At 37.7% G+C, this 27230-nt stretch overlaps 1 protein-coding gene across 1 annotated transcript in view; it reads left to right on the top strand.

Annotated features, from left to right (window-relative positions):
• The window catches only part of l(2)k05819 (transmembrane protein 94-like protein l(2)k05819), a 740582-nt gene extending 722009 nt beyond the window's left edge, over positions 1–18573 (top strand). The window contains exon 25 of the mRNA XM_090398052.1: positions 18399–18573. Within this exon, the coding sequence (XP_090254178.1) occupies positions 18399–18573 (175 nt within the window). The remainder of the gene's footprint in view (positions 1–18398) is intronic.
• Positions 18574–27230: the final 8657 nt, after the last annotated feature.

Consider the following 27230-nt stretch of genomic DNA (forward strand, 5'->3'; position numbering starts at 1 on the left):
TGTGGGACCATAGGCACAAATAAGTCTCATTGTCCAATTCCCCATTCTGATATTTGCCCACGTCACTCTACTTAAGACTGCCTGCCATTCAGGCAGTCTCAAAATACAAGGCTAATCAGAAGATTAGCCTCGTATTTTGTGTTGAATACAAAATACGAGGAATAAAAAATTAAGGAAAAGAAGGAGTATGGGTACTTGATTGTCATTGCCTGAATATAACATTTTGTATTTATTGCTGAGAAAGATCTCACCAGTTTTTGTCTTTTTTGTTTCAGTCACCCCTATTATGTCGATCTGGTACTTATCTAATTCCTCATTTAGCTCCATTTCTTTGCCATTCAGGCTTCTTATGTTGATAGTACCTAGTTTTAACTCTGGTGATGTTGAGTTGGGGTGTGCTTTCAGATTTGTTTCAGTAGCGGACTTTTCGCTGTTCGCCCTGGTTCCTTTACGAAAACAACGGTGGGCTTGTTTAACCGGGCGATGCCCCAGCTGGCATGAAATTTTGTCATGTTGTATACCATAATTTTGTATATTGGTTTAAGCCAATAAGAATACAATTTGGTCAGATAAATCCCAAATTGCCAGCCCATCCTCATTCATTCAGTATCCAAGTAGATACCCAACAGGGTGCACCATGAGAAGGTGGGGATTGGACATTAGGTCAAAAGCCATGGTTGGTTCTCCGCAATCCTTTAAAGGCTATGTGGGGTCTCCTCTCAGTTATACAGCTGACTCTTAAGCACCCCACCCACTTTGTTAACAATAAATTTAAATTATAAGTATATTCTTTTTATCCTTTACTGTAATTTTTCATAAATAACCATAAAAACGTATGTTTAAAATTTTTCATTGCCTATTTCTGTCAAGCTGAAATCAATTACCATATTTTACACATAATTATAAGTTTGAATAGTGCAAATAATGCAACCACATTATGGGATTCATTGTCTGCCCTAATCAAGTCCTGCCCGTATTTAGAGATATGCTTTTCAATTGACTGGCCAATTTGACAAAAGTAGATAAGTTACATGAGCATGAAACTTGATAAATGCAGGATAGCAACAAAGGAGGAAGTTGTCTTTTAGAGAGAGAGTAGCAGCTGATGGATTTAGCTTATAGGTTTTAAAGTGGCAACAAACTGAAATTTCATGAGAATTGCAACATATTTCAGAGGTATTTTTTGTATCTTGAATTGTAATTGTATGAATTTCATCTTGAATTGAAGAGAACCAATCAGTTTTTTCAAATATATTTATTATTATATGGTATCTCTGGAGTCTGGAGACTCATTGTGGAAGACCCAAACTAACTATTATAAACACAAAAACCTGTCATACCTATTCTTAGGTATGACAGGTTTTTGTGTTTCATTCAGTTTTAGGGAACTCACAACTAATTCTAGCAATCCATTCCACTTATTCATCACTCTACATCCAAAAAATCTGGTTCGCTTGCCCCTCTAACCAAACTCTTACACAACTTCCACAGATGGTCCCTAGTTCTCTATTTCTCATATATTAAAAAATTTCCTTTGTATCAATTTTATAAAATCCCTTTAATATCTTAAAAGTTTCTATCATGTTCTCTCTTTTCTGCCTATCAACTAAACTTTGTAATCCACAAACCTTTAACCAGGGATCATTTCACGAGACCTGTCACCAGCTTAGTCATGTGTCTTTGAATCTTCTCTACCACCTCCTGCTCCCAAAGAAACCCAGATGACCAAATCTGTGCACAGCAGTCAAGACATGGCCGAATCATATCCTTATAAAGAGGGATAATGACTTACCTATCATTACTCATTAATGTCTTTTTCAACATTCCTTGAATGTTGAAAAAGACATTAAGGTCATTTTACCAACTTTTGCAATATGCTCTCTGAACCTCTGCTCTCTGTCCAGCCATTATCCACAAGATTTGTCTCATCAGTTTCCTGCAATCCACTACCATCAATATGATACACCATATGCAAGCTTTTTATAACCTTACATTTTACAATATTAAATTGATAATTGTTATCCTTTGTCCACAATGCCAGTTTATTTAAATCTTCCTGTAGGATATCTACAGCACCTTTATCAACTATTACTCTCCCCAGTTTGCATCATCAGCAAACAACTGAATATCCCCCTCTTAAATATTTCCCTATATCATTGATATACAAGTATACAAAAAAAAAAACAAAAAAAAAAAAACATTCAGCATTATGTAATCATTTCAGTACACATGCCCATTTATCACAGGGATGGCCAGACACATGCTTGATTGCATTCCTCTAATAATCTCTGGTTTTCACTTTCAAACTCTCACTAAACAACAATTTCTCCAAACATCTAACTCCAAAACCATTTAAATGTAGTCTGTCGGGCATATATATTCGTTCTTTTGTCCATCAAATTCACTCCCTACATCAGTAAACTGCACACCATCCTCCCTGCATATCTTTTGCATAGACTCGTTAGCAATCATGGCCCTTCTTCTCAACTCTGTCCTGTCATACTGAGCCAGCATATTCACAATTTTTACTTCCTTTTTATCTTTGCTTCTTTCAACAACTCTTTCATATATTCTCTCATTGCATACTTCTCCCCTTTTAAATCATTTGTTCCTGCCATAACAATCATCTCTTTCACCTCTCCCTTCTGCAGACTAACAACATCACTAACATCCTTGATTTTTTGCACCTGGGAAACATGCTTTGGTCACTTGCCCATTAAATATACCTCTTATCATCAAATCTCCATATACCCAGTTTCTCACACTTTCGGACTTTATTATTTCACATTTTCTTTCATTCTCTTGCCTTGCTGTACCACATGACAATTATTTCTCCAGTCACTAGCTCCTGTTTTGTCACATGAAGGACACAACATAAATGTGCTATTTCACTCCTACCATCACTTCATCATCCACATCACTTTCAGCAACTTCTGTCACACTCTCAATGTTCTAAGAATGCAACTTTCCCATATTTGGGGCATATGCCCCAAATATGGGAAAAAATGCATATCCTAATATATGTTCAACAAACAAAAGGTACTGATATCATGTATGATATAAAAAAATAAGTTCTATATCCTACCTTAAAAGAACATCAACAAATAATAAGGGTCTTCACAAGTATAATCTATGCACCACCTTCAAACCAGTTTAGTAATAGTCTTCTTATAATAAATTTAGTTTAATCCTTTATCCAAGTGTGAGCAAGCAAAGTTTGCGACTGAAAGTATCTTCAGGACTGGGGTAAGGTGGTACAACACCAGGGCACTCCTTGCAAAGGTGGAGCAAGGTACCAGCACTCCTATCTCAGTATCTCCCATAATGCAAAACACATCTCCTTGTGGATATGTCTAATGTTATGCATTAAGGGAAGGGCCACAACCCAGACTAGTTTCGACCTTTATTGAGGTCTCTTCAGTGGGAGCCAGGCCCAAGTGGAGATACTAGGCAGAAGCATTAGCAGGTCATCTCTAGTCTTCTTTTATAACATATCCACCAAAGATAAATTATAAATTAACATTTATGCTCACTGCCTGGTGTTTATCTGGTATCTTGTTGTTAGTAGTAGTAGCTCTGTATTATTTTGAGCACTGGGCCACTCTGCTAAGATCAGAATCTAAGAACATCAAGTCTACATTACATTATTATGATCAAGCTAATATTACATGCTCCATTCATTTAAATGTAATTATCTGTTCCTCAAAACTTGTGGAATTTGATACTGTTCAAATCTAAACCATTCTGCTCTTTCTCTCTCTCTCTCTCTCAAAGTTTTGGGAAGTAATCAAAATTAAACTGAAAAAAGCAAAGCTATTTTAGTAATGGAGCAGCATATTTAATCCAACAAGGTTAAAGAGATATTAATTAAATCGGAATATATTAAAGAAAGAATTATTAATTTGACATAGCATGCCTTTTTTAAAAGCAAGGATGACACAGTACTTGGAACAGGGTTTAAACGGAGCTGAGAAAGTGTGTTATCAGGAGGTGTTGACTACTATTGATTACTTAAGAATCCCTCGTTTCATTAATTTCCTGGAGTACAGTTCCCTCAGTGATGTGGTACACAGCTTGTAATCTTTTTATTACAAAATGCATAACTTTACTCTTTTCCACATTAAATTGACATCCATTATGTTTTGCTCATACTGTCAAGCCTATTTAAATCATCTTGCAACTCTCTCTATATCACCTTGATTAACTATTACCCTACCGAACTTTGCATCATCATCATCAGCAAACAACTGAATATCTCCCATCAAATTATTTCCTACATCATTTATACACAAATTAAACAGCAGTGGTCCAAGCACAGAGTCCTATGGCACATTACTAGTTATCACCTGCTTTCTCCTGGATTCTGCTCCTCCATATACTACTTTTTGGTATCTGTTCATGTAGTATCCTATCAAACATCTTTGCAAAATCCAGCAGTATCATCATTTCTCCATTCCCTGTATCCTACTCAATTATTACCCTGTTATAAAAAGTTAATAAATTACTGAGGTATAACCTACCCTTCAAATACATACTCTATAGAGTATCATATAATATAAATATATAAATCATATCATACTCTATAGAGTATCATATCTTATCCACTCATTCCTGAATTCTCTTTTGACCAACTTTTCCAGTACTTTTACCACTACTACTGAAATACTGATTGGTCTATAATTTGCTACCACAGACTTAGATTCTCCTTTATCCAAAGAAATTATTTTGCCATCCTTCCACTCTGTTGGGTCTTTGGCTCAACTGAGACTTAAATTAAACAGCCTAGTTAGTCATCACCGGTTCCCCTGGACAGTCTCTTAAAATAAGAGCCAATATCCCATCTAATCCAATCTCAGAGCTGTATTTGCATTCAGATTCTGCAATATGAAATTAGTGAGGGGACCATATACAGCATTGGGCAGATGAGGGTAATGTTATCTGTGAGAATCAACATAGATTTGTTAAGGGGTGCTCTTGCTTTAGTAATATGATTGCCTTTTATAATAAAGTGACAAGAGCAGTTGATGAGGGAAAGGCATATATACTGCCATTTTTTTTGGATTTTGCAAAGGCATTTGGTAGGGTGTCACATGATGAGCTGATATATAAGTTGCAGCACATGGGTTTAGATGTTGGGTTAGTCAACTGGATTCAGGATTGGCTGTCTGATAGATATCAGAGAGTTGTGTATGGTGGGGCAATATCAAGGAGGCAGAAGATTAAAAGTGGGGTTCCACAGAGCTCAGTACTGAGACCTGTATTGTTTAACCCTTATATCAATGACATTGTCAATGGATTGCAAGGGGATATTCAGTTGTTTGCAGATGTTATGAAGCTGTGACGGGTCATTAGTAATAGTGCAGATGTGGCAGCCCTGCAAGAGGATTTGAATAAACTAGACAGATGGGCAAATGAATGGGGTTATCAGTTTAATGCAGCAAATGCAAAGTCTTTAAGTTTGGGATACATCGATATGAGGCTGCATACTCAGTTGGAGGAGCTGTACTGGAGGAAAGTAGGGGAGACAAGAGATCTGGGGGGTGATGATTGATAGAAAACTGAAATTCAGGGAGCATATTGCAAAGGTGGTGAAGGTAACTCAGAGGATTGCTGCAATACTGAGAAGGACACTGACCTGCAGAGATAAAAGAGCTATCATTCCGTTGTATAAGACCCTGAATCAGACCACACTTAGGCTATTGTTCTCAAATTTGGTCCCCAGGATTTGAAGGGGATAAATTAACTGTGGAAAGGATACAGAGACAGATAACAAAGATGGTTTCAGGCCTGTACAATGTTAGTTATGAGGATGGGCTGAGAGAATGTGGACTGCAGAGTTTGGTGGATAGAAGAAGGAGAGGTGATATGATCGAGACTTTTAAACTGTTGAGAGGCAGTTACAGGGTTGACACTGGGGAGTTCTTTCACTTGGTGGAACAGTGGGAAAGAGCGATGACAAGGAGTCATCCCTGGAAGTTACAAAAGGAAGCTGTGAGCAAGAGGGTGAGGAGTGGTTTCTTTGCATGGAGGGTGGTTGAGCTGTGGAATGCATTGCCTGATAGAGTTATGAGAGCAAGAATGGTCAATGAGTTGATGACTGTGAAAACACAGTCTATCATACCAAGGGGTGGTATGATAGACTGTGTTTCCTAGGAAGGACCTCCCACTATGAGTCTCTTGACCCCTTGGAGACCTGAATAATAATAATAATATTCTAAGTACCTCTAATTCATCAACCTCTGTTCTCATATCAATTCCTGTCACCTCTTCTCTAACATAATCTTCACTTGGCCCTTGCAAAATGATCACTCAGTTGCTCAACAATTTCATCTACCTCTACCACGATGTTGCCTCTCTACAATCTGCCTTCATTCTTCGTTGTTCGATTAATTTCTTATCATAATTTTCCTCTGATTTTGCCTTCCTTACCATTCAGGTCACCTTTCTTGCCTGATCCTTGTACTTTTCATGAGTTTGATGGTCACTTCCTCCTTATATACCCTCCACATTTTTTGCAGATTATGCTTAATGATACTACTGATTCATCTAACATCTACCCAATTTATCCTCCTAACCTTGAGGATGTACAGTATAATATTGCTTCCTCCAGATATCCCTTGAATTTTCCTCATGCACTGTGAACATCTTTCCCTTGCAATTCTTTATGCCATGATACTGCTTCAAACTGTCTTCTAAATGCATCATAATCACCTGCCTTATAGTTCCACATACATACCCCTTCTTCTCTGGAATTTCCACATTTTGCTACCTCTCAAGTCAAGATTGCATGGTCACTTTCCCCAGTCAGAGGCAGAGAAGCTACCTTAGTCATAGACAGGTCTTTTGATCCTATAACAAGATCCAACATTCTCATTTCCAAGTCCCCTTCATCACATTCTGCTTCAATTAATTATTTCTCAGTAAGTGTATCGATTTTATTTCCTCCCTGCCATGTGATATTTCCTCTTCCCATTCTGAATTTGAAGTACCCCTTAATTAATTACTTGATTTGCATTCATCATACTAATCTGCTGATGCACATATTCCACATCATCCTTCACACTCTCTCGCCTATAGCAGCAATCAGTATTATATTTTGTCCTATTGGTGTTGATCTCGCACTAGATTGACTCAAAAGAACTGCCATATGCCTAACTTACTCCTAATCTTGTTGGCTGTAATTCATATGCTATCATCATCAGTATTCTATCTCCTGTTCTGTCTAGTTTATCCTCCCTGAAAATACTAAATCCATGATATTCTAGCCCAGTAACTATGTCATCAGATATCCCTTGAGCTGTGGAATGCATTGCCTGATAGATCTGCTGTTAGCCAAGTCTCATTAAAGTCTGGGGCTTTTGGCTAGGTTGCACTTACCAATGTTAAAAACTCTTCTCTCTTATTCCTGAAACTGTAGCATCCCCTTAGTTCCCCCCCCCCAACTGCCTTTACATTCTGAATTGATTCCTCTAATCAGTATTGTTGCCTGAGAGACTAGAGTCCAAATTTTTTATTCATTCACGCACTCATTTGCTTCATGGGTACCTTCACACACTCTGGTTTGCATCCTGCCATAATTTGTTTAGTTTACCTGACTTTGCACTTCCAGACTCTCAGTTAATAAAGCTCTCTCCAGACACCTACCTTCAAATCTATTTAAATGCAGTACATCAGCATTGTACAAATCTTTCCATCCATCAAACTCAGGCCATAGGTCCACAAACTCTACATCATTCCTTCTACACAACATCCTGCATATTGATTCATTAGCTAGCATTGCCCTCCTTCTGAGTTCACCTCTATCATAGCATGGCAAGAATCAGTAACTTCACCCTGTCGCTCTTCTTTATTATTTCTTCTAGCAACTTTATCATCCTCTGCTATACAATATTTCTCATCTCTGAAGTCATTGGTTGTAGTCTAAAGAATTAATTCTTCCACCTTCTTTTTCTGCATTCTGATAGCATTACTAATATTTCCACCAGGGAAATGAAATTTTGTAGTGATTTCATGAAGAACTCCCCTTATCATAGAACTACCATAAATAATTATTTACTTATGCTCATTCTCTCGATTATTCTTATAATTTTCTTTTTGGCTTCTTCAGATTTTTTTTTTTTTTTTTTTTTTTTTCCCCAGTTAGACTGATCTCTTGCCATTTCTGCAGCCTTTCAATTCTTACTTTATCTTGTGAACAACAACATGCTAGCGCAAAATTTCTTTATCATGTTGTCTACATTCTCCTGAACTTCTGCCACTGAACTTTCAGTATTATCACTGATATTTACATTTTCTGGTCTTGTATCAATGCTCTTTACTATCATATAATTTGTTTTCTTGATATTCACTTTCAAAGTATTTATTACACACACTCTCACCAGCTTCGCTCTCCTTCCACAAATCTTTCAACTTTCGTTATGAATCTCATACATTTTACATTTTGCACAAAATGGCACAAATTTTGCAGAAAAGATGTCTTGGTTGGCTCTGTTCTGCTATGCATAGGTGCCATACCAACAATATATCTAATTTAAGGAAATATAACGTTTTACTTATATCTAAATAATTCACTCTATCTTTTTTAAATAACGAAACCTGTGGTGTGATCATAATTAAAAGAAACACACGTATTAACCACAGTGAAAATTATTTAATTGTAAATATTTCATCCTAAGTATCTTAGGACATTATCAGTACAGCACTTTAAAACAATAATAGGAATAACATACAGTTCAGGGCGCATGATTACAATAGAATCTCATTAAACGTGCGTAACATGTTACAGAAGTAAAAAAATAAAAATAAAAATAATAATAATAATAATTAATTATTTAACACAATTTTGTATGACAATTTCCCATACTTTAGGAATAGTAAGAACGTCATTGCGGTTTAAGTTTGGTCTGTGTAGTAGGGCTTCAGAACTTTCTTTGTATAAACGTTCATGTTTATATAAAGATCTATGTAAAAGTTTAGACTTTTCCCAATTTTTGGATCCTATGGTTTGGATTTCCAATTCCGTGTTGAGAGAGAGGCCAGATTTCTGCGGTTTAAAAAAGACGAACGTGGTCTTGATGTTCCGAGATGCGTTTATGAACAGACCTACCTGTCTGTCCAAAGTAAGACAATTTGCATGAGCATGGAATCTCATAAATGCCAGGCAACATCAAAGGTAAGAGTTTGTCCTTAGGAGAAGGTAACAAGTTGTAAATTTGGTTGATAGGTTTGTAAGTAGTGGCAAAATTGTATTTCTTCATAATTTTAGAAAGACTTTCGGCGATGCCTTTGACGTAAGGTATGGGAATCCTATGGACTTCTGTATGTTATTCCTATTATTGTTTTAAACTACTGTACTGATGATATCCTAAGATACTTAGGATGAAATATTTACAATTAAATAATTTTCACTGTGGTTAATACATGTGTTTCTTTTAATCACTCTATCTTGCATGCTTATAAAACAACAAACACAATGAACCACTTAGTATTATTAAAAAAAATTTGAAAAAAATATACTTGTTTCCACAGCATTATGAATCGACAATGTTCACCACGTTACAGCAGAAACCAATTATATATATACAGTCATCCCTCGACTTACATCCAGGTTCCGTTCCGTCCCGCAAGACGTAAGTTGATACATTAAATCAACGGAGTTATAGGGGTTAGGGACTTAACCGTAATAAGTATACTGTCATTTTAATTTTTAAACCTTATAGAACTGTACTGTGCATTACTGCCGCTATAAAACAGGAGAATAATCACCCAAATCTTCCTCCACAATCACATCTTCATTACCTTCCCTGTTGTGAATGATCAGGCTATGGCTCTTCTGGTGTAACTTTTATTTTTTTCAAAAAAATGTCCGATGTGCTTTGCTCATTCCTCTCCTTCTTTTCATCATAAAATTGTTTATAGGAAGCAAACACATCATGTACTTTCGTTTCTACTAATAAATAGCATTCAACATTGGGGGTCCATGTCTTCAGCAATTTTGAGATCATCACTAACTGCAAAGAACATTTCTGCAAGACCAGTCACTGTAAATTGTTTAAATACCTCTTCCTGTTTCTCTTTTCCCCTCTTCCTTTTCTCATTTTTCCTCTTCTGCAACAGTTGTTTCTCCAGTTCGACCAATTCTTCGTTGGTCAACTCTTCAGGAGAACTTTCTATGAGTTGAATTATGTCGTCATCATTCACATCGAGATTCAGATTGTTTGCTAGGCCCACTATTACAAACTTCGAAAATCGTGCACAAACCATTTTAATGTCTTTTTCCATATGCCACTCATACATTGAGAGGTCACTTCGTCCCAAGCCACAGCAATATTTTTAATAGCATGATAAATATTCAATGTTTACCAGAATTGCATGAGAGTCTGGTCATTTCCTTCAGTAGCAGAAGGAAATGACCGTTCTCCATAGATAATAAGCCTTAAACACCACTGCAAGAACTTCCTGATCCATCGGGTGGATCAGTGAAGTAGTGTTTAGAGGGAGAAACATGACCTTGAACTTGGTGAAGATCACCGGTATAAGACGGATGACCTGGAGCATTATCTAGAATTAATAAAATTTTAAATTCTACATTTTCTTTCACACAGTAGCTTTTTATTTCATTTGCATAACAGTAATAAAGGCATCCTCATTTTGAGTCATCCACGACTTCTTATTACTCCGATAATGAACTGGGAGTATGCTTCCTAATGTTTTTGAAGATTCGTGGATTCTCATTGTGCCATATCACAAATGGTTTCAGTTTATATCCAGCCACATTACCGGTAACAGAATCATAATACAGGCATTAAGAGCTTTGAAACTAGGTATAGATTTTAGCTTTTTGTGGATGAATATCAGCTTGGGCATTTTTTCCAAAAATTATTTGCTGTGCAAATAATTTTATTCAATTTTTCCACAAACTCCTTGGCAGCCTTCTCAGCACTTGCAGATTCCCATACATTTTCACATTATGCAGTGCAAAAGGTTGCTTGAATCTCATGAATCAACATCGTAAGAAGCGTTGAGTTCGTAGTCATAATTGGGTTCTGCTTTCTCCTTCAACATGTTGAAGAGACTTAGTGCCTTAGCGGTTATAGTCACAGTGTTAAGGCTTATGCACTTTTGGTTCAGTCCTCTATCCATGATGCAAGTAGCTTTTTCATATCACTGATAGGACCTTGTCTTTGCTTTGTCACTCTCATCGATTTAATGGAAGCAGATCCTTTCACAGTCTCTACAATTTTATCCTTATTTTTCAAAATGATCGTCACTGTAGAATGAGACCATCCGAAGTCACGTGCGATCACATTGTGGGCTTACCAGCTTCATGTTGCTTTATAACTTGCAACTTCGTTTCAAGATGAATTGCTCTTTTTCTGTGATTCTTCACTAGGATTTTAATTGGGCATGTAGTGGCCACGCTGCACAAAATATCGTGAAATGTTTAACGACAAACATACAAATAACCTATTTCTCACAAACAAAAAATCAACAGAGGAACTGTTGAAGACATGTGCCGAAGGAGGTTGCCGCTGAAAGCGTTGTTGCCACTGTGCATGCTTTACCTTACACTCGCTTGTGTCTTGTTCGAAAGTATAGCCGAAAATGTTATTTATTCCCTTATGGGATCACGCCGTAACTCGAGGGATGACTGTATATATATATACATATTTTGAAGAATAAATTTTAAATGACTTTAAACCGAGATAAAATATTAAATTTTAATGATACAACTAGTTTCAGCCTTCTTCAGGTATCCACTAAAGGTAGAACACAGTAATAAAAAATTAAAGTTACAAAAAACTGAGAATTAGGCAAAAAATGCAATACATAATTGACACAAAAACGTTGTATTTTTCAAGTCGTTCTATCTAATGTGCTATTGTTTGTTGCATGCGTGCTTGCAGGTTCTCGTGAGTTCCAGCATTGATCAAATTGCTGTTCAAATGTTCAGGATTAAGGAGGATTTCTCTGGACTCCACGATTTTCCTTTCAAAGTCATCACTACAGCGAAAAATGTTTCCAGATTTATCCCAACAAATTGAGTGACTCTGTAGATCGTCATGAGGATTATTAGAGCAAAGAACATGACTGGATAGCGCAGATGCATGTGATCTTTTATAGGAGATGTCTCTCTTATTCTCCTCAATACGCAGTTCAACAGATTTGTTAGTCTGTCCAAAATAAGGAATATTACAGTCGCACCATAACTTGTAAACACCTGGATATTTCAGGTTATGATGAATAGGCTTTGGATGGCTTATATGAGAATGGACTTTAGGGAGTGTAGTGAAAAACGTCCTGATATATTTTTTTTAAGGACTTTAGCCAATTTATTGGAGACTGAACTAATGTAAGGTATTGAGATGCTACCTTTAAAATCAGTAGTTTTCGTAGTATGCTGCCTAGGAGGATCCAGAAGAAATTTCTTAATTGTTTTTTCAGAATATCCATTTTGCTTAAAGATAAGGGAAAGTTGTTCAATTTCTTTTTGGAATTCATCTGGTTCATTTAAAAGAGATCGTGCTCTGTGTCCTAAGGTAGAAATAGTTCCGAGCTTTTGTGGCGGAAAGTGATGAAATTAACAGTGCAGATATCTGTTAGTATGAGTTGGTTTTCGGTATATAGAGATTTTAAATCTATCAGAGCATTGTGTAAGAATTACATCCAGGAAAGGAAGGCAGTTATTTCGTTCTAGTTCAGCAGTGAATTTTATATTAGGATGTTGGTTGTTAAGATGTTGAAGAAAATCTATGAGAACTGCGTGTCCGTGACTCCATATAATGAAAATGTCGTCAACATAACTTCTCCAAAGTTTCGGCTTAAATGAGATTTGATATGGCTTTCATTTCAAAATCTTCAAGGAAAATGTTTGCTAGAACTGGGGATAAAGGGTTGCCCATTGCTAGACCTTGGTTTTGTTTGTAAATGGAGTCCCTATATCTGAAGTAGTCAGATTGAATACAATGCTTTAATAAAGCAAATATCTTTTTAGACAATTTGTCCTTAAGTAATGTTAATACCTCCTCAGTTATAACATTCCTGATAGCCACACTGCAGTTGTTCAGTACTGGCGCTCACGATAACCTGCAAGCACACATGCAACAAGCAATAGCATGTTAGATAGAACGACTTGAAAAATACGTTTTTGTGTCAATTATGTATTGCATTTTTTGCCTGTAATTCTCAGTTTTTTGTAACTTCAATTTTTTATTACTGTGTTCTACCTTTAGTGGATACCTGAAGAAGGCTGAAACTAGTTGTATCATTAAAATTTAATATTTTATCTCGGTTTAAAGTCATTTAAAATTTATTCTTCAAAATGTATCATTTCAATCGAGTAGAAGATCAAGAATATATAAATATATATATATATATAAAAGGAAATTAAATGACTTTATACCGAGAATGACAAATTTATTGCTAAGATACAACTAGTTTCGTTGAAATACAACTTCTTCTGGTATCATTGGTAAAGAGTAAAATAAAAATAACAGACACATGAAAAAATACATTAACAGATCTAGTATAAAAAGTACATTTAAAAGGAATGCGTGCTAGAGTTCCAACTGAAGTTGATTACGTGCGTGAGCTGGTATTAGTGTGCCAGTATCGGACAGTGGCAATGTGCGCATCAGAAATATTATAGCTAAGGCTGTTATTAATATGAGATGAATCAAGTGATATTTCTTTAGATTCAATTATTCTTCTTTCCAGTTCATCATAGCACACATGGATATTACAAGTTTTTTGCCAATCAACGATGTGCTGGCGGCCATCATCTGCGTTGATGGAGAAGAGAACATGGCTAGAGAGAGCGCTGGCTCTGGTTCTGTTGTAAGAAATGTCTCTTTGATGTTCCTCCATGCGTAAAAGGATGGATTTAGAAGTTTGGCCGTAATATGGCTTGCCACAATCACACAAAATTTTATAGACTCCCGGATACTGAGTAGGAAGATGTTTCATTTTAGGTCTACTTAGTATGGAGCGAAGTTTAGGGACCGTAGTGAACATTAGAACTTGCTTCACTACGTTCCCTAAACATGGAGGAACATCAAAGAGACATTTCTTACAACAGAACCAGAGCCAGCGCTCTCTCTAGCCATGTTCTCTTCTCCATCAACGCAGATGATGGCCGCCAGCACATCGTTGATTGGCAAAAAACTTGTAATATCCATGTGTGCTATGATGAACTGGAAAGAAGAATAATTGAATCTAAAGAAATATCACTTGATTCATCTCATATTAATAACAGCCTTAGCTATAATATTTCTGATGCGCACATTGCCACTGTCCGATACTGGCACACTAATACCAGCTCACGCACGTAATCAACTTCAGTTGGAACTCTAGCACGCATTCCTTTTAAATGTACTTGTTTTATACTAGATCTGTTAATGTATTTTTTCATGTGTCTGTTATTTTTATTCTACTCTTTACCAATGATACCTGAAGCAATTGTATTTCAACCAAACTAGTTATATCTTAACAATAAATTTGTCATTCTCGGTATAAAGTCATTTAATTTCCTTTTTTATATACAGTTCTACCGAGTAAATAATGAACATTTATATATATATATATATATATATATATATATATATATAACCCTGTTAGCCTCTATCTCATATCAGATAGCCTTAAATAAAATGCCCTCAGAATCCGTTGTCTCAGTAATATACTTCTAATCTTTTTAGCTTTAATTCCTCTACTGTCATTAGTAAAACCCATCACTCTGTCCTCTCTGAAGACACCATATCCCTTGCATTCTATTCCTATGACCATATCATCCTCAGTCAACAAAGTCTCATTAATGTTTTTAACTTTTGGCCAAATTGTGTTAACCAATGCCAAAAACTTCTCACCCTTATTTCAGATACTTCTGGCATTAGTATAAATTAACTGCAATATCCCTTTCATCGCACAACTTCCCTTACACCTTATGTTACTTAGCTGAAGTTAACAACTTTGGGTGATACATTTCACGATGCAAAATGTAGTATCTCACCCTACCACTTACTAACTTCTAGGCTGCCTGGACCCATGCTCACCCATACCCCCCCCCTTCCCTATAAACATTATAGTTTCCCTAATTCTGTATTTCTGAATTCTCACTGAACAACACTGATCAAAACTGCTAACAGCAAATGCATTCAGATACAAATCATTTACCTTATATATAAATCCTTCCATCAGGTTCACTCCATATTATTCCTTCTGCACAGCGCACACTGAATATGTAATCCTTTTTTTTGAATTGCAAAAGCTAATTATGGTTTCTCCTTGAACTTTAATATAAATTAAAGATGCCTATTAAGTATATTCTTAGTTTAACCCTTTATCCAAGTGTAAGCAAACAAAGTTTGCATGTGAAGTAACTTCACAACTCATATATAAAGGCTAATGACTTCATGTCAGTTGCCTTATTATCCCATAATGCAAAGCACATATCCTTACAAATAATGTATAATGCTATGCATTATTGGAAGGGATCGGTTTCGACCTTTATTGAGGTCTCATCAGTGGGAGCCAGACCCAGAAATGATACCAAGGTTGATCATTTTTCCATACACAAGTAGCCAAAAGGTGTCATACCTTATTACTAAAATATTCTGGATTTGTGATAGATGTTGAAAGTTCTTCTACTTGGTTATACTATAAATTAAAGATGCCAAGAAATTATATTCTTTGTTTAATTATTCAAATATAAGCAAACAAAATTTGCACATGAAGTAACTTCATGACTGCACAACTCGTATATAGAGGCTAATGACTTCACATCACTTGCCTTAGTATCCCATATTGCAAAGCACATCCTTACAAACATGTATAATGCTGTGTGCTTGCATTATGGGATACTAAGGCAAATGATGTGAAGTCATTAGTCACTACATATGAGTTGTCCAGTCATGAAGTCACTTCACGCACAAACTTTGTTTGCTTACACATCTTTAATTTATAGTACAACCAAGTGGAAAAACTTTCAACGTGAACTCTAATAATGTATACTTCTGTTTACTCAGCTGAAATCAGCACAGGAGTAAGTAAATGCATTCTATATGAATCATGTCTTGTGGCTCATGTTTTGGATGTTGTCAACCAGTCTTGTCTTCCTGATGATGCCCTTATTACAAAGAAAAAATATATAGAAGTTAATAAATTCTATTATTCTCTTTTGAGTTTTTGAGGAACAGATGATAAAAATGAATGATGTACATAAGCTTCATTGCATTCCAATAATTTAATGTAGTCCTGATGTTTGCATTTTTGGAAATTATGGAGACAACTACCGTGTTTGAATAAAAACTTTAGTTTACTATTACTAAAATTTTACAATTCGACTTTTCGACCTTTATGTTAAGGTCATCTTCTGGAGCGTACAAATATACACAGGAAACAAGCTATACTACAATCATACTGGTTCGTTAAAGACACTGACTAACCGCTACCACAATTGTTGGCCTGACCTCTGGTGGGAAAAAAAAAAAAAAAAAAAAAAAAAAAAAAAAAAATTATACATCAACGCTAAAGTCCTATTATTTGTGTTGTCTACTATATACATATATTAACATCATTCCAGCCAGTTGGAGTGGAATGGTTTCTAATAATAGCAGATTGGCTAGAGTCCTGACTTGTGTTGAATCTTTCAAATTAGGTTGGCTGAATGTGTGCCATCCAGATCCTTGGAATTTTCATACCATCTTTATTGTTGATATTTGGGTGGTTTATCAGGATTTCGCAGGATTCTTTAAATTTTCTTTCGTACCATGTTTTTGTACGGTGTAAGGAGCAGGTGCTTTTCCAGTTGATTTGGTGTAAGGTGTTGAGTGCGTGGTCTGAGAGGCCTGCTTCACCATAATGGTTATATTTAATGTGTCTAATGTGTTCTTTTTTGCGTATAGGGATTGTCCGTCCTGTTTCACCAATGTACAGTAAGTTACAGGTGCAGCAGATGCAATAGACTCCAGGATGTGCTAATGGGAGGAGAGGGTCCTTAGAGGAGCTGAATATGGTTTTAAGTTTAGTGGGTGGTTTAAAAGTGGCATTAAGGTTATAATGTTGTAGGATTCTGTTGATTTTTTCTGATAACCCTTTAATGTATGGGATGGCTATGGTTTTACTGTAGTCTAGATTCGTTTTTGTTGTGGTTTTATAGAGTATTTTATTGACAGTATTTTTGTTATAGCCATTGTTTATGAATGTGTCACTAATGATTTTTAGTTCTTGTTTCAGGGCCTGTTGGTTAGAGCAAATAGTTGTCGCTCTGTTTTTAAGGGTGTTTATGACTCCATATTTTTGTGCTGGGTGGTGATATGAATTCGCATGTATGTATTGGCCCGTGTGTGTCGGTTTTCGGTAGACCGTGAAGGATAGATTGCCTGAAGGAAGACGTGTAACTAGTGTGTCTAGGAACGGGAGCGAATTTTGGTTTTCGATTTCGATGGTAAATTGTATGCGTTCGTGTTGTTTGTTTAGGTGGCTGAGGAATGTGTTTAGCGTTTGTCGACCGTGCGGCCAGATCGCGAACACGTCGTCAACGTATCTGAGCCAGATTGTCGGTCGAAGCGTGGCGGAATCAAGAGCCCTTTGCTCAAAGGTTTCCATGTAGAAGTTCGCGATTGGGGGGGATAATGGTGAGCCCATGGCCGTACCTTCCTTTTGTAGGTAGAATTTGTTTTGCCACACGAAGTAACCGGACTTTAGTACGTGGGCAAAGAGGGCCGTAATGTCGGGCGGAAATTTGTTCTGTAGTAGGAGAATTGTGTCATTGATGGGGACATTAGTGAAAAGGGCAGAAACGTCAAAACTGACTAATAAGTCGTCTTTGTCGAGTGTTATGTTTTTGATTATGTTTATAAATTATGTTTTTTTTTTTTTTTTTTTTCCACCAGAGGTCAGGCCAACAATTGTGGTAGCGGTTAGTCAGTGTCTTTAACAAACCAGTATGATTGTAGTATAGCTTGTTTCCTGTGTATATTTGTACGCTCCAGAAGATGACCTTAACATAAAGGTCGAAACGTCGAATTGTAAAATTTTAGTAATAGTAAACTAAAGTTTTTATTCAAACACGGTAGTTGTCTCCATAATTTCCAAAAATGCATTCGGATCACCGTGCAAGCCTAAAAGAAAGGAAAAAGTAGTCCTGATGTTCTTTGTTTCTAATCTCAGTACAATGGCTCATTGCACAAATTAACACAGAGCTACCAACAAGATACTTGACAGTTACCAGGCAATGAGAAAAGTAGTAATTTATAATTAAAGATCTAGTTAAATAAAACTTTAAACTTAAGCATGCAAGGAATGCATTTTGCTAAGTATAATACACTTTATATTGGAACATGTTAACCACTAAATGGAAATATAACATTTTTCAAAAACATTTTTGCTTTCTTTTATAGCCTTTCATTACAAGCAGTGTTTAGCACTGTAGATATTCTACTCCATGCAAACAGCTATATGCTTTCCACAAACATTGTAGAAGATGTACCATACTATGTATGGTTGTTGGGGTTACTGTGGCCTTTTGTACTTGTACCTCTTAATGAAGTTGTGAAACAGCGTGAAATCAAGTAAGATTTTAGTAATTTCTGTTTATTTTCACTTAAATTCATAATACGTAGGCTGTTCAATAAGTTATAAGACTATGTTTATACAGAAAACAGATCACCTTTAATCGTCATCATTTACATGGTCTTTTTTGAAGTAACTACCGTGAGACACGATGCATTTGTCCCAACGTTGCGTCTGCTTCTTAAACACATGTGAAAGTCCGTTTTTTGAGAGTTCTTTCAAAACCGCCTCCGCAGCTTTTACACATGCTTTGTTGTTTTTGAAATGGCGGCCGCTTAGTGGTTTCTTGAGCTGAGGAAACAGCCAGAAATCGCACGGTGTGAGATCAGGACTGTATGGAGGTGTGGTAGGATATATATGTTGTTCTTCTGCAAAACGTCCACTACACCACCAGCAATATGTGGCCTTGCATTATCGTAGTGCAATAAGAAGCCATTCTTCAGCAATGGATGCATCCTTTTGACGTGCTGTACCATTGTCCGTAAAACATCCGCATAGTATGAGCCGTTTAAAGTATTCCCCGGTTCTACAGCGTGTTGGTAAACAATGCCTTCATAGTCAAAAAAACATTATGGTCATAACTTTAACAGCCAATTTTACAGTTTTTGCTTTCTTGGAGGTAGGTAAAGACGGATGCTTCCATTCACTGCTTTGTTGTTTCATTGTAGGGTCATAGTGATACAACCAAGCTTCATCTGTTGTAATGATGTGTTTTAAGAAGTTGTCGCCTTCTTGTTCCAGTCTTTCTTTCCATTCTGTGCACACATCCACTCGATGCTGCATTTGCTCCAGTGTCAAGAGTTTGGAAATCCATCGGACGCAAACACGTTTCAGTCCCAAATATTCAGCCATGATTGAGTGAACACTTCCCACAGAAATATTCAGGACAACATGCAGCTGGCATATTGTAATTCTGCGATCCTCCTTGATGATAATCGCTGCTGTGTTGATCATTGTGTCTGTGATGGACATTGAAGGTCTTCCCTCACGTTCAAGATCTTCCACATTTTGCCTTCCTTCTTAAAAGTTTTATGCCAGCGAAAAACACTTGCTCTTGACATTGCTTCATCATGGAAAGCTTTGCGTATCATGTTAAAAGTGTCCGATGCCGATTTTTGCAAACGCACACAAAATTTAATCGCATAACGCTGTTCCAAGGACGCTTCCATTTCGATGATTGGTCGCGGCGAAACAAGCTTGCTTTTAGTCACATGACACTCTGGCACATCAGCCCGTATACGCCATCTATCAACCTCTTTTGTTAATACAGACAGCAACATTTTTTTATTCCACAGAAATTAATATTGTGATGAGTGGTTTCGCAACAGTAAAATTAGTCTTATTACTTATTGAACAGCCCTCGTATATATAAGAAAATAAGACAATAGTGCTATTCTAATAAATTATAATAGACAAGATATTATATTCTTATTTTACTCTTATACCGAAATAAGCAAAGTTTGCATGTGAGGTATCTTCACAACCAGGCTACTTGTATATGTATATAGGCTGTTGCCTTCGTATCCAGTAATGCAAAGCATACTTCCTTTTGGATGTGTTAATTCTATGCATTATGGGATGGCAACCTTTATTGAGGTTGCCCTCAATTGCATTCCAATAATGCAATCAATTGGAATGGCTGCAACTGAATAAAGGCATGAGGTTAAATAGATAGTGAGATTAAATCAATACGTAAGTCATATATTTTCTGTTCACCAAGAGTAAAATGGAGTATCACCATACTTTTAAAATAATCTGTATCACAAATAGTTGTACAAGCTTCCAGTGAAGAGACCTAAATTAAAGGTTGCACAGCAATATACACATCCAAAAAGAAGTATGTTTTGCATTATGGGATACTAATGCATTTGGTTCGAAGACAATGGACTCTACTCATACTGGCCACTGAATTAGAAACTTTTACTTAATACCATGTTGGACCCTCCTTTACTCCAAATTATCAGACATATGTGGTTTGGCATTCCACAAGGTGTTGGATTGCATCTACGTCAACAACATGCCAGACATTCACCAGACAGTTCTTTAACTGGCTCAGATTTGACAGAAAAATACTTTGCTCCCAGATCTGTTTTTCTGACATGTCCCACGCATTCTCAATGAGGTTCAGATCTGAGCTTTGTAGAGGCCAGAGAACATGATGAAAGTTGCTGTCATGTTCACTGAACCACTGCTGAATAATTCTTGCATGATGGACAGTAACATTGTTGTACATGAAACAGCCATCACATTCTGGATAAAAAGTCAACGTTGCAGGAGGGAGGTGATTAACAGTGATGTTCAGATATTCCTTGTTTTGGAGGACACCAACCTTCCAGCAATATCAGGGGCCCCATTCTGTACCAACAGAACATCTCCCCTCTCCCCCCCCCCCCCACACACACCATGACACTACCTCCAGAACCTTGCGTTGTGTTTACAAGACAAGCTGGGTTCATTGCTTCATGAGGCTCTCGCCAAACTCTGTCTACCATCGATATAGAACAAGGTATACCTGACTCGTCAGACCATATGATTTTTTTTTCAGTCTTCCAGTGTCCTGTCAGATGTTCCTGACACCACTTTAGATGAACTTTCCAGTTCTTTGCAGAAATCAGATATGGATCAGAAACAGCCTTTATTAAATGCTTCAGTCAGTTGCAGTACACAGAAGCTCTGTTGTTAAAATGATTTTGCTGCACAAAACAACAAATAATACAACATTAAAAAAAAAAATCCGTTTTCCTTTGATCACTGAACAAAGTGGCATTTTATTTTTATGATTTTAGGAAGACTCTAAATTGATGGCTGTTGAACATGAAGTGATTGATTTTTTTGCTGATTTTTATATTTAATGTGAATAGTTAGATTATAATTATCTAACGAGTATTATCTGAAATTAAATTGTTAATTTTTTCCAGATTAGCTATTCTTATGTTTAGAATAACAATAGCATGACCGTTTTTATGATGACTGTGTTTGTTTTAGTTCTTCTCTTTGGAACAACTTTTTTAATCAAGTCTCTTCTTGAATCATGAATTATATTCAAACTTTTTCAGAAGTAAATTTATTTTTTAGTTTTGTGAAAGTAGGTACAAGATTGCTCTCTACTTTGTATTAACAACACTACATGAGAAGTCTATTTTTTTGTCCCCCCCCTGAAGGATGGAAAAAAGATTTGTGTGAAATGCATTTGTCACAAAAATTAAAGGATATGGAAGTGAATTGAAACTGGAGAAAAGTAAGTGCCTATTAGGTGATGAGAATGTAGAAATGTTAGTTAGAGTGGACAGTATTGATGGCAGGATGGAAAATGTTGGAATTATTGTCAAACATGCAGCCATGGAAATAGAGCAGAACGAAATGGATATAAACACAGAAATAGTATGCTTGACCCCCACCCCCCCCCCCCCCCACCCCCCCCCCCCCCCACCCCCCCCCCCCCCCACCCCCCCCCCCCCCCACCCCCCCCCCCCCCCACCCCCCCCCCCCCCCACCCCCCCCCCCCCCCACCCCCCCCCCCCCCCACCCCCCCCCCCCCCCACCCCCCCCCCCCCCCACCCCCCCCCCCCCCCACCCCCCCCCCCCCCCACCCCCCCCCCCCCCCACCCCCCCCCCCCCCCACCCCCCCCCCCCCCCACCCCCCCCCCCCCCCACCCCCCCCCCCCCCCACCCCCCCCCCCCCCCACCCCCCCCCCCCCCCACCCCCCCCCCCCCCCACCCCCCCCCCCCCCCACCCCCCCCCCCCCCCACCCCCCCCCCCCCCCACCCCCCCCCCCCCCCACCCCCCCCCCCCCCCACCCCCCCCCCCCCCCACCCCCCCCCCCCCCCACCCCCCCCCCCCCCCACCCCCCCCCCCCCCCACCCCCCCCCCCCCCCACCCCCCCCCCCCCCATCATTTCATCAGGAATAACGTAAAAAATAAAATAAAAAAAAAACTAGAAAGCAAGTAACAAACAATTGACATCTGAGTGAAAATATTTAAACTCATTTAAACAATGGAAAGTGTGCATTTGTTATTATGCTGGTTCGTGGGTTGCTGTATTCTACTGGTAGATATGTGAAAAAAACAAAAAAACCTCCAGGTGGTACTGGGTGGCATAACAGAATTCATAACCACCAATGAAGTCACAAGAGACTTCCAAATTTCGGATGACTAAATGATCTTAAAGTTAGCCATATGTTCAGGGCAGATAAATGTTCAATGCCTCTTGTTGTAGTCAAAATTGGCAAACAATGTTAAGAGATCTATGATATGGAAACCTTCTGTGACCTAGCTATAAAACCAGAACCAAGGAATGAAATGAACAATCCACCAATGTCAAAATTTCAGCCACTCGTAACACTGCTACAGGGTTGATTTCCAATGCCCAAAATGCAGAGGAAACAAAACAATGGCTTTCTGCAAAAAAACAAAAACAGACCCAGCTAAATGTGCCAACTGCAGCGTACCACATCTTATTAACAACAGAATGTGCAAGTAATACTTGGCCACCCAAAAACTAGCAAAAAAAAAAAAAAGAGCCCCACTAAGAACTGCACAAGCACCCGCAGAAAATGCTGATAACTTCCAACTTCACACTAACAAACCCAAGCCGGTGCCCGATATGCAGAGGTAGTGGCATCAAAACTACCACAAAAAGTCAAACCTCAACACCAAACAAAGTTGCAATCATAGCAGCCACTTTGGGACAGATGATGGAGTTCAGCAAAGCAAACTCCAGTCAGTATTCCATGAATGAGTGTGTGAAATATACACAAACAGTCCTTACTACACTAATTGAGGATTAACAAACATAGAAGGCCAAACTCTATACAGATTGAGTTCTGAAAGGTCAGCAGTCTAGAAAATAAAACACATGAACTACAAGAAGTTGCAACATGCTCAGTGCGAGGTAATGCTTGTAAACAAAATGAACCACTGACGAATCAAGGCTCACAAACTATGTTCTATACTGCAATGACAGCCATAATGCCAAGTGGTGGTGGTGGGGGGGACATGTCCATCTTTGTTGAGCAATATATAGAATACACTGAATTTGAAAATCCTGCCAACGTAAAAATCACAGCGATGGAGATCCATACAGCAAATGTAGGTCCCCCCCATGAAAATGTAATCCTTATATAATTCTCCAATGGAAGCAAACAACTGAAGTCACAACCAAGCGGTGCTAATAGTAGGAAAATGCCAAGCATACAGTTCGAAACAGCAGAACAACAAACCAAAATGGTAGTACTGTCTTTGTGCTGCCAGGAACGTCATGATTCTAGGATCTCCAGAACCCATGTACAACAATGGCACAGCGTTCCTAATGTCCTTGACATAGCAATATTAAAAATATCACGAACCAATCAAATAATATAATGGACAACTTTAGCTCCGACCACAACCTATCTAACTGGGCTCCCAATGTTCAACTGTAAAAAACTAAACTGCTTTACACAATTGTATTAGTTTCAACCACTGACTCAATGGAAGAAAATAACTCAATTACAAGCTTGGAAGAGAGGATAGCAACTGCATTAACAACTGCTACTGCAGATGTGCCACACACAAACTCTGACCTTGCAAAAATTAAAAACCTCATCCATGAAAAGGACAGAGCCAGGTGCAATACCTCCAAATGCTGGGCCCAGAACACTGACAAGCACTCGAAAGGACTATGAAGAAAGTTCAATATATGCTCAATAACCTTGAAATCAACAGTGGGAGACTTAGCTTCAGTCCTTGAACACAGAGGACCAGAGGCTCTAGAAAATGAACCCTGAAAATTTTCCAATAAACAGCGAATGCAGTTTGGTTTATCACAATGCAGAAAGGTTGAAGCTTTTACTGATAGGTAAGAGAAGCAGTTAGTCCAAATTACACCCCCCCCCCAAAAAAAACAGCTATTGCCAATAACCCACAATAGGTGTAATGCCCACTGTTGAGAATCACCCCTTTAACCTTGAATTAGTCATATTGGGTTAATTTGACCCCAAATGTCATTCAAGTTCGATTTCTGACAAAACCAATGACCAATTTTTATTGCAATTTCGAGTAGCTGAGTTTCTTGCTGCCCCCACGCCGAATCAGTCATGTGCCAGCTGTCAGTGCAATCGGTTGTGGAGTAATGAGTGATTTCTGACGTTCTGTGTGACTACTTATGTATTTTTCAAGTGATATTTTTTTTTACAATTTTATACTTTTATGCATATTTTCTTGTTCTAGTCACAATGATAACATTTGTTGACACTGCTCTGTAATATGTCCAAGATTGAAGGATTGTAAAATAAGGTCAAAGTGTGAAAAATGTCTGAGCTTTTCAATGAGCATTCTTCAGTAAGATGCAATAATTGTACAGAAAATTAAGACTGAATAAAAATGTTAATAAATAATATTAATGATTTGTTTATTTCATTTTAATCACCATAATCAACCTTATAATAGATAAGAAATATTGAGAAAAATTAAAGAAATATCACAACTTTAATTTTTGGGTCAGATAGGCCCCATGCAACTAATTAAGGGTTAATCAAACAGTTTCTTTGTAGTAGATCAGTCAAAAGGATAAGGGAACCAAAGATCCAATCAATTCAGTGGATCGGATCAGTCAAGATTAACACTAATGTCACTTCCAGTATGGTCGCTAGCAGTGTGCTTGCCATATACAAGAGTGGTTCCATAAGTTTCCGGCCACCTAACTTTTAGAAGTGATAGAAAGAAAACAACTGTGTCACTTATCAACATAATCTTCCTTTACTTCAACACACTTTTCACATCTTTGAATTAAATTTCTATGCTTATAGAGTGAAGCATAATATTCTCTATTCATGGTGGCATTCCTTTCCTTGAAGTCAATCAAGAGAATTCCCTGGCAATCCCAGGGAATTCTCTTGGTGGACTGAGTGACCTTGGCTTTTCTTGGCAATGCTTCACCTGGTTTGCACCACTCCATGGAATTTTGGAAAGAGGGTCATGATCGTGATAAAGGACCATGGTTTCATTCCCAGTGACAATGGATTCCAGCACTTCTCTCTAATCCCCTTGACAAAGTTCTAAAAACTTGTGGGAACAGATCACATGATGCTCTTTCTGAATTGAAGAGAGAGAGATGTCAGGACATCCACATTGCACAACCTTCATCATGTGAAGCTTCTTGCGAAAGATGGTTGTTATAGAAAGCGCAATCTTACTGAGATTTCTTTGAGCTTCAGCTGTCTGTCATTGAGCAGTTCCTCCTCAACAAGAGAGACATTTTCCTCAGTCATCACTTCTACAGGCTGACCATCACAAGGATCATTTCTGATGCTCTCTCTTCCAATGCGAAACTGGTTAGCCATTCCTTCACGGTGGAATATGGAGAAGTTTCCCCATAAAAATCATCCAGTCACTGTTTTATAGCAATTGGAGAAAGCCTTTCTTTGGTGAAAAACTTTATCACAACGCTGTACTCAATTTTCAAAATTTCAGCCACTTAAAATGTCATGTGTTAGTCAAATGAGTGCCTCCACCTGAATGAAGCAGGTAGAGAGTTGAAACTGGTACTCTAACCTCCCCATAGATGGTGCTATCTGTCATGCATGGCATTTTAAAATTGATGTAAATTTTGTATGTCAGGCCAGAAACTTTTGGAACCTACCTCATATCACAAAAACAAACTTGGCTGATTTCCATTTAACAGGCTATGTACATACTGTATTTTAAAAATAATTTCGTTAAAACTTTAGACACAAGGTAGCATAAAAACACTGCTGATGCTTTCTTGTTGTTTCTTATGCTTGTGCTTCCCATGGTTCTGAATATGTATTTAGTTCTCTCAATCCTTTGGCCTTTTTAAAGAGATGCAGAGACAGTAACCTCATCCTATCTGCATCAGGCTAAAAAAGAAATTTATGTCTGCTAAGGCACTCCGTATTTATGACCGCACAGAAAAAGCAATGCTCAGAGAACAGATTCAAGCAGCCCGCCAAAACCTAGGTACAACACAGAATCTGGTTTCAAAAATGCAATCCGAACTATCGAACTATATTAATCCAGATATTCTACAAGTACTTGAAAGAATTATGGACAATTTGGCCAAATATACCCTGGAAAAGAATAAACTCAAGACCAAATTCCACAGTTTGAAACAACGGCAAAATATGGCGGCCAATCACAGGAATCCATCCAATCAGAACACCAACAATGAACAACAAACAAGGGAGACAAGGAACGACCAACCACCGACAAGCAAGAACCATGTGATCAACCTATCAAGCCACACCTTGAACAACGGCGAACTTATGCTACTGAATAAAGGACTGAACTACACAATAGCACCTAAAAAGGTAAACAAATTGGATTTTATCTACCACATAGAAAGAGGCCTCAGGTCCCTACCTAACAACATAGCAGATAAAATACAACTAGAAACTAGTAATGTCCTAAACGCTAAGAAAACCATACAGAACAATCTCACAAAAACAGAATTAGCAGCAATTAAGTCATTAAAAGCCAAACAAAACATAATAATAATGAAATCAGATAAAGGCAATGCCACTGTTGTCCTTGACAGGTCGACATACGTACTTCAAATGAATCAACTAGTAGCCGATAACAACACATATTATAACCCAACATAAAGGATAAAGAGAAACTACTCAAGTCCGTCATTTCTTGGCCCCCAGATACAGTTAAAAAA

This window comes from Typopeltis vanoorti, chromosome 9 (genome assembly GCF_054136105.1).
Source record: "Typopeltis vanoorti isolate ZY-2024b chromosome 9, IOZ_Tvanoo_1.0, whole genome shotgun sequence".
Lineage (NCBI taxonomy): Eukaryota > Metazoa > Arthropoda > Arachnida > Uropygi > Thelyphonidae > Typopeltis > Typopeltis vanoorti.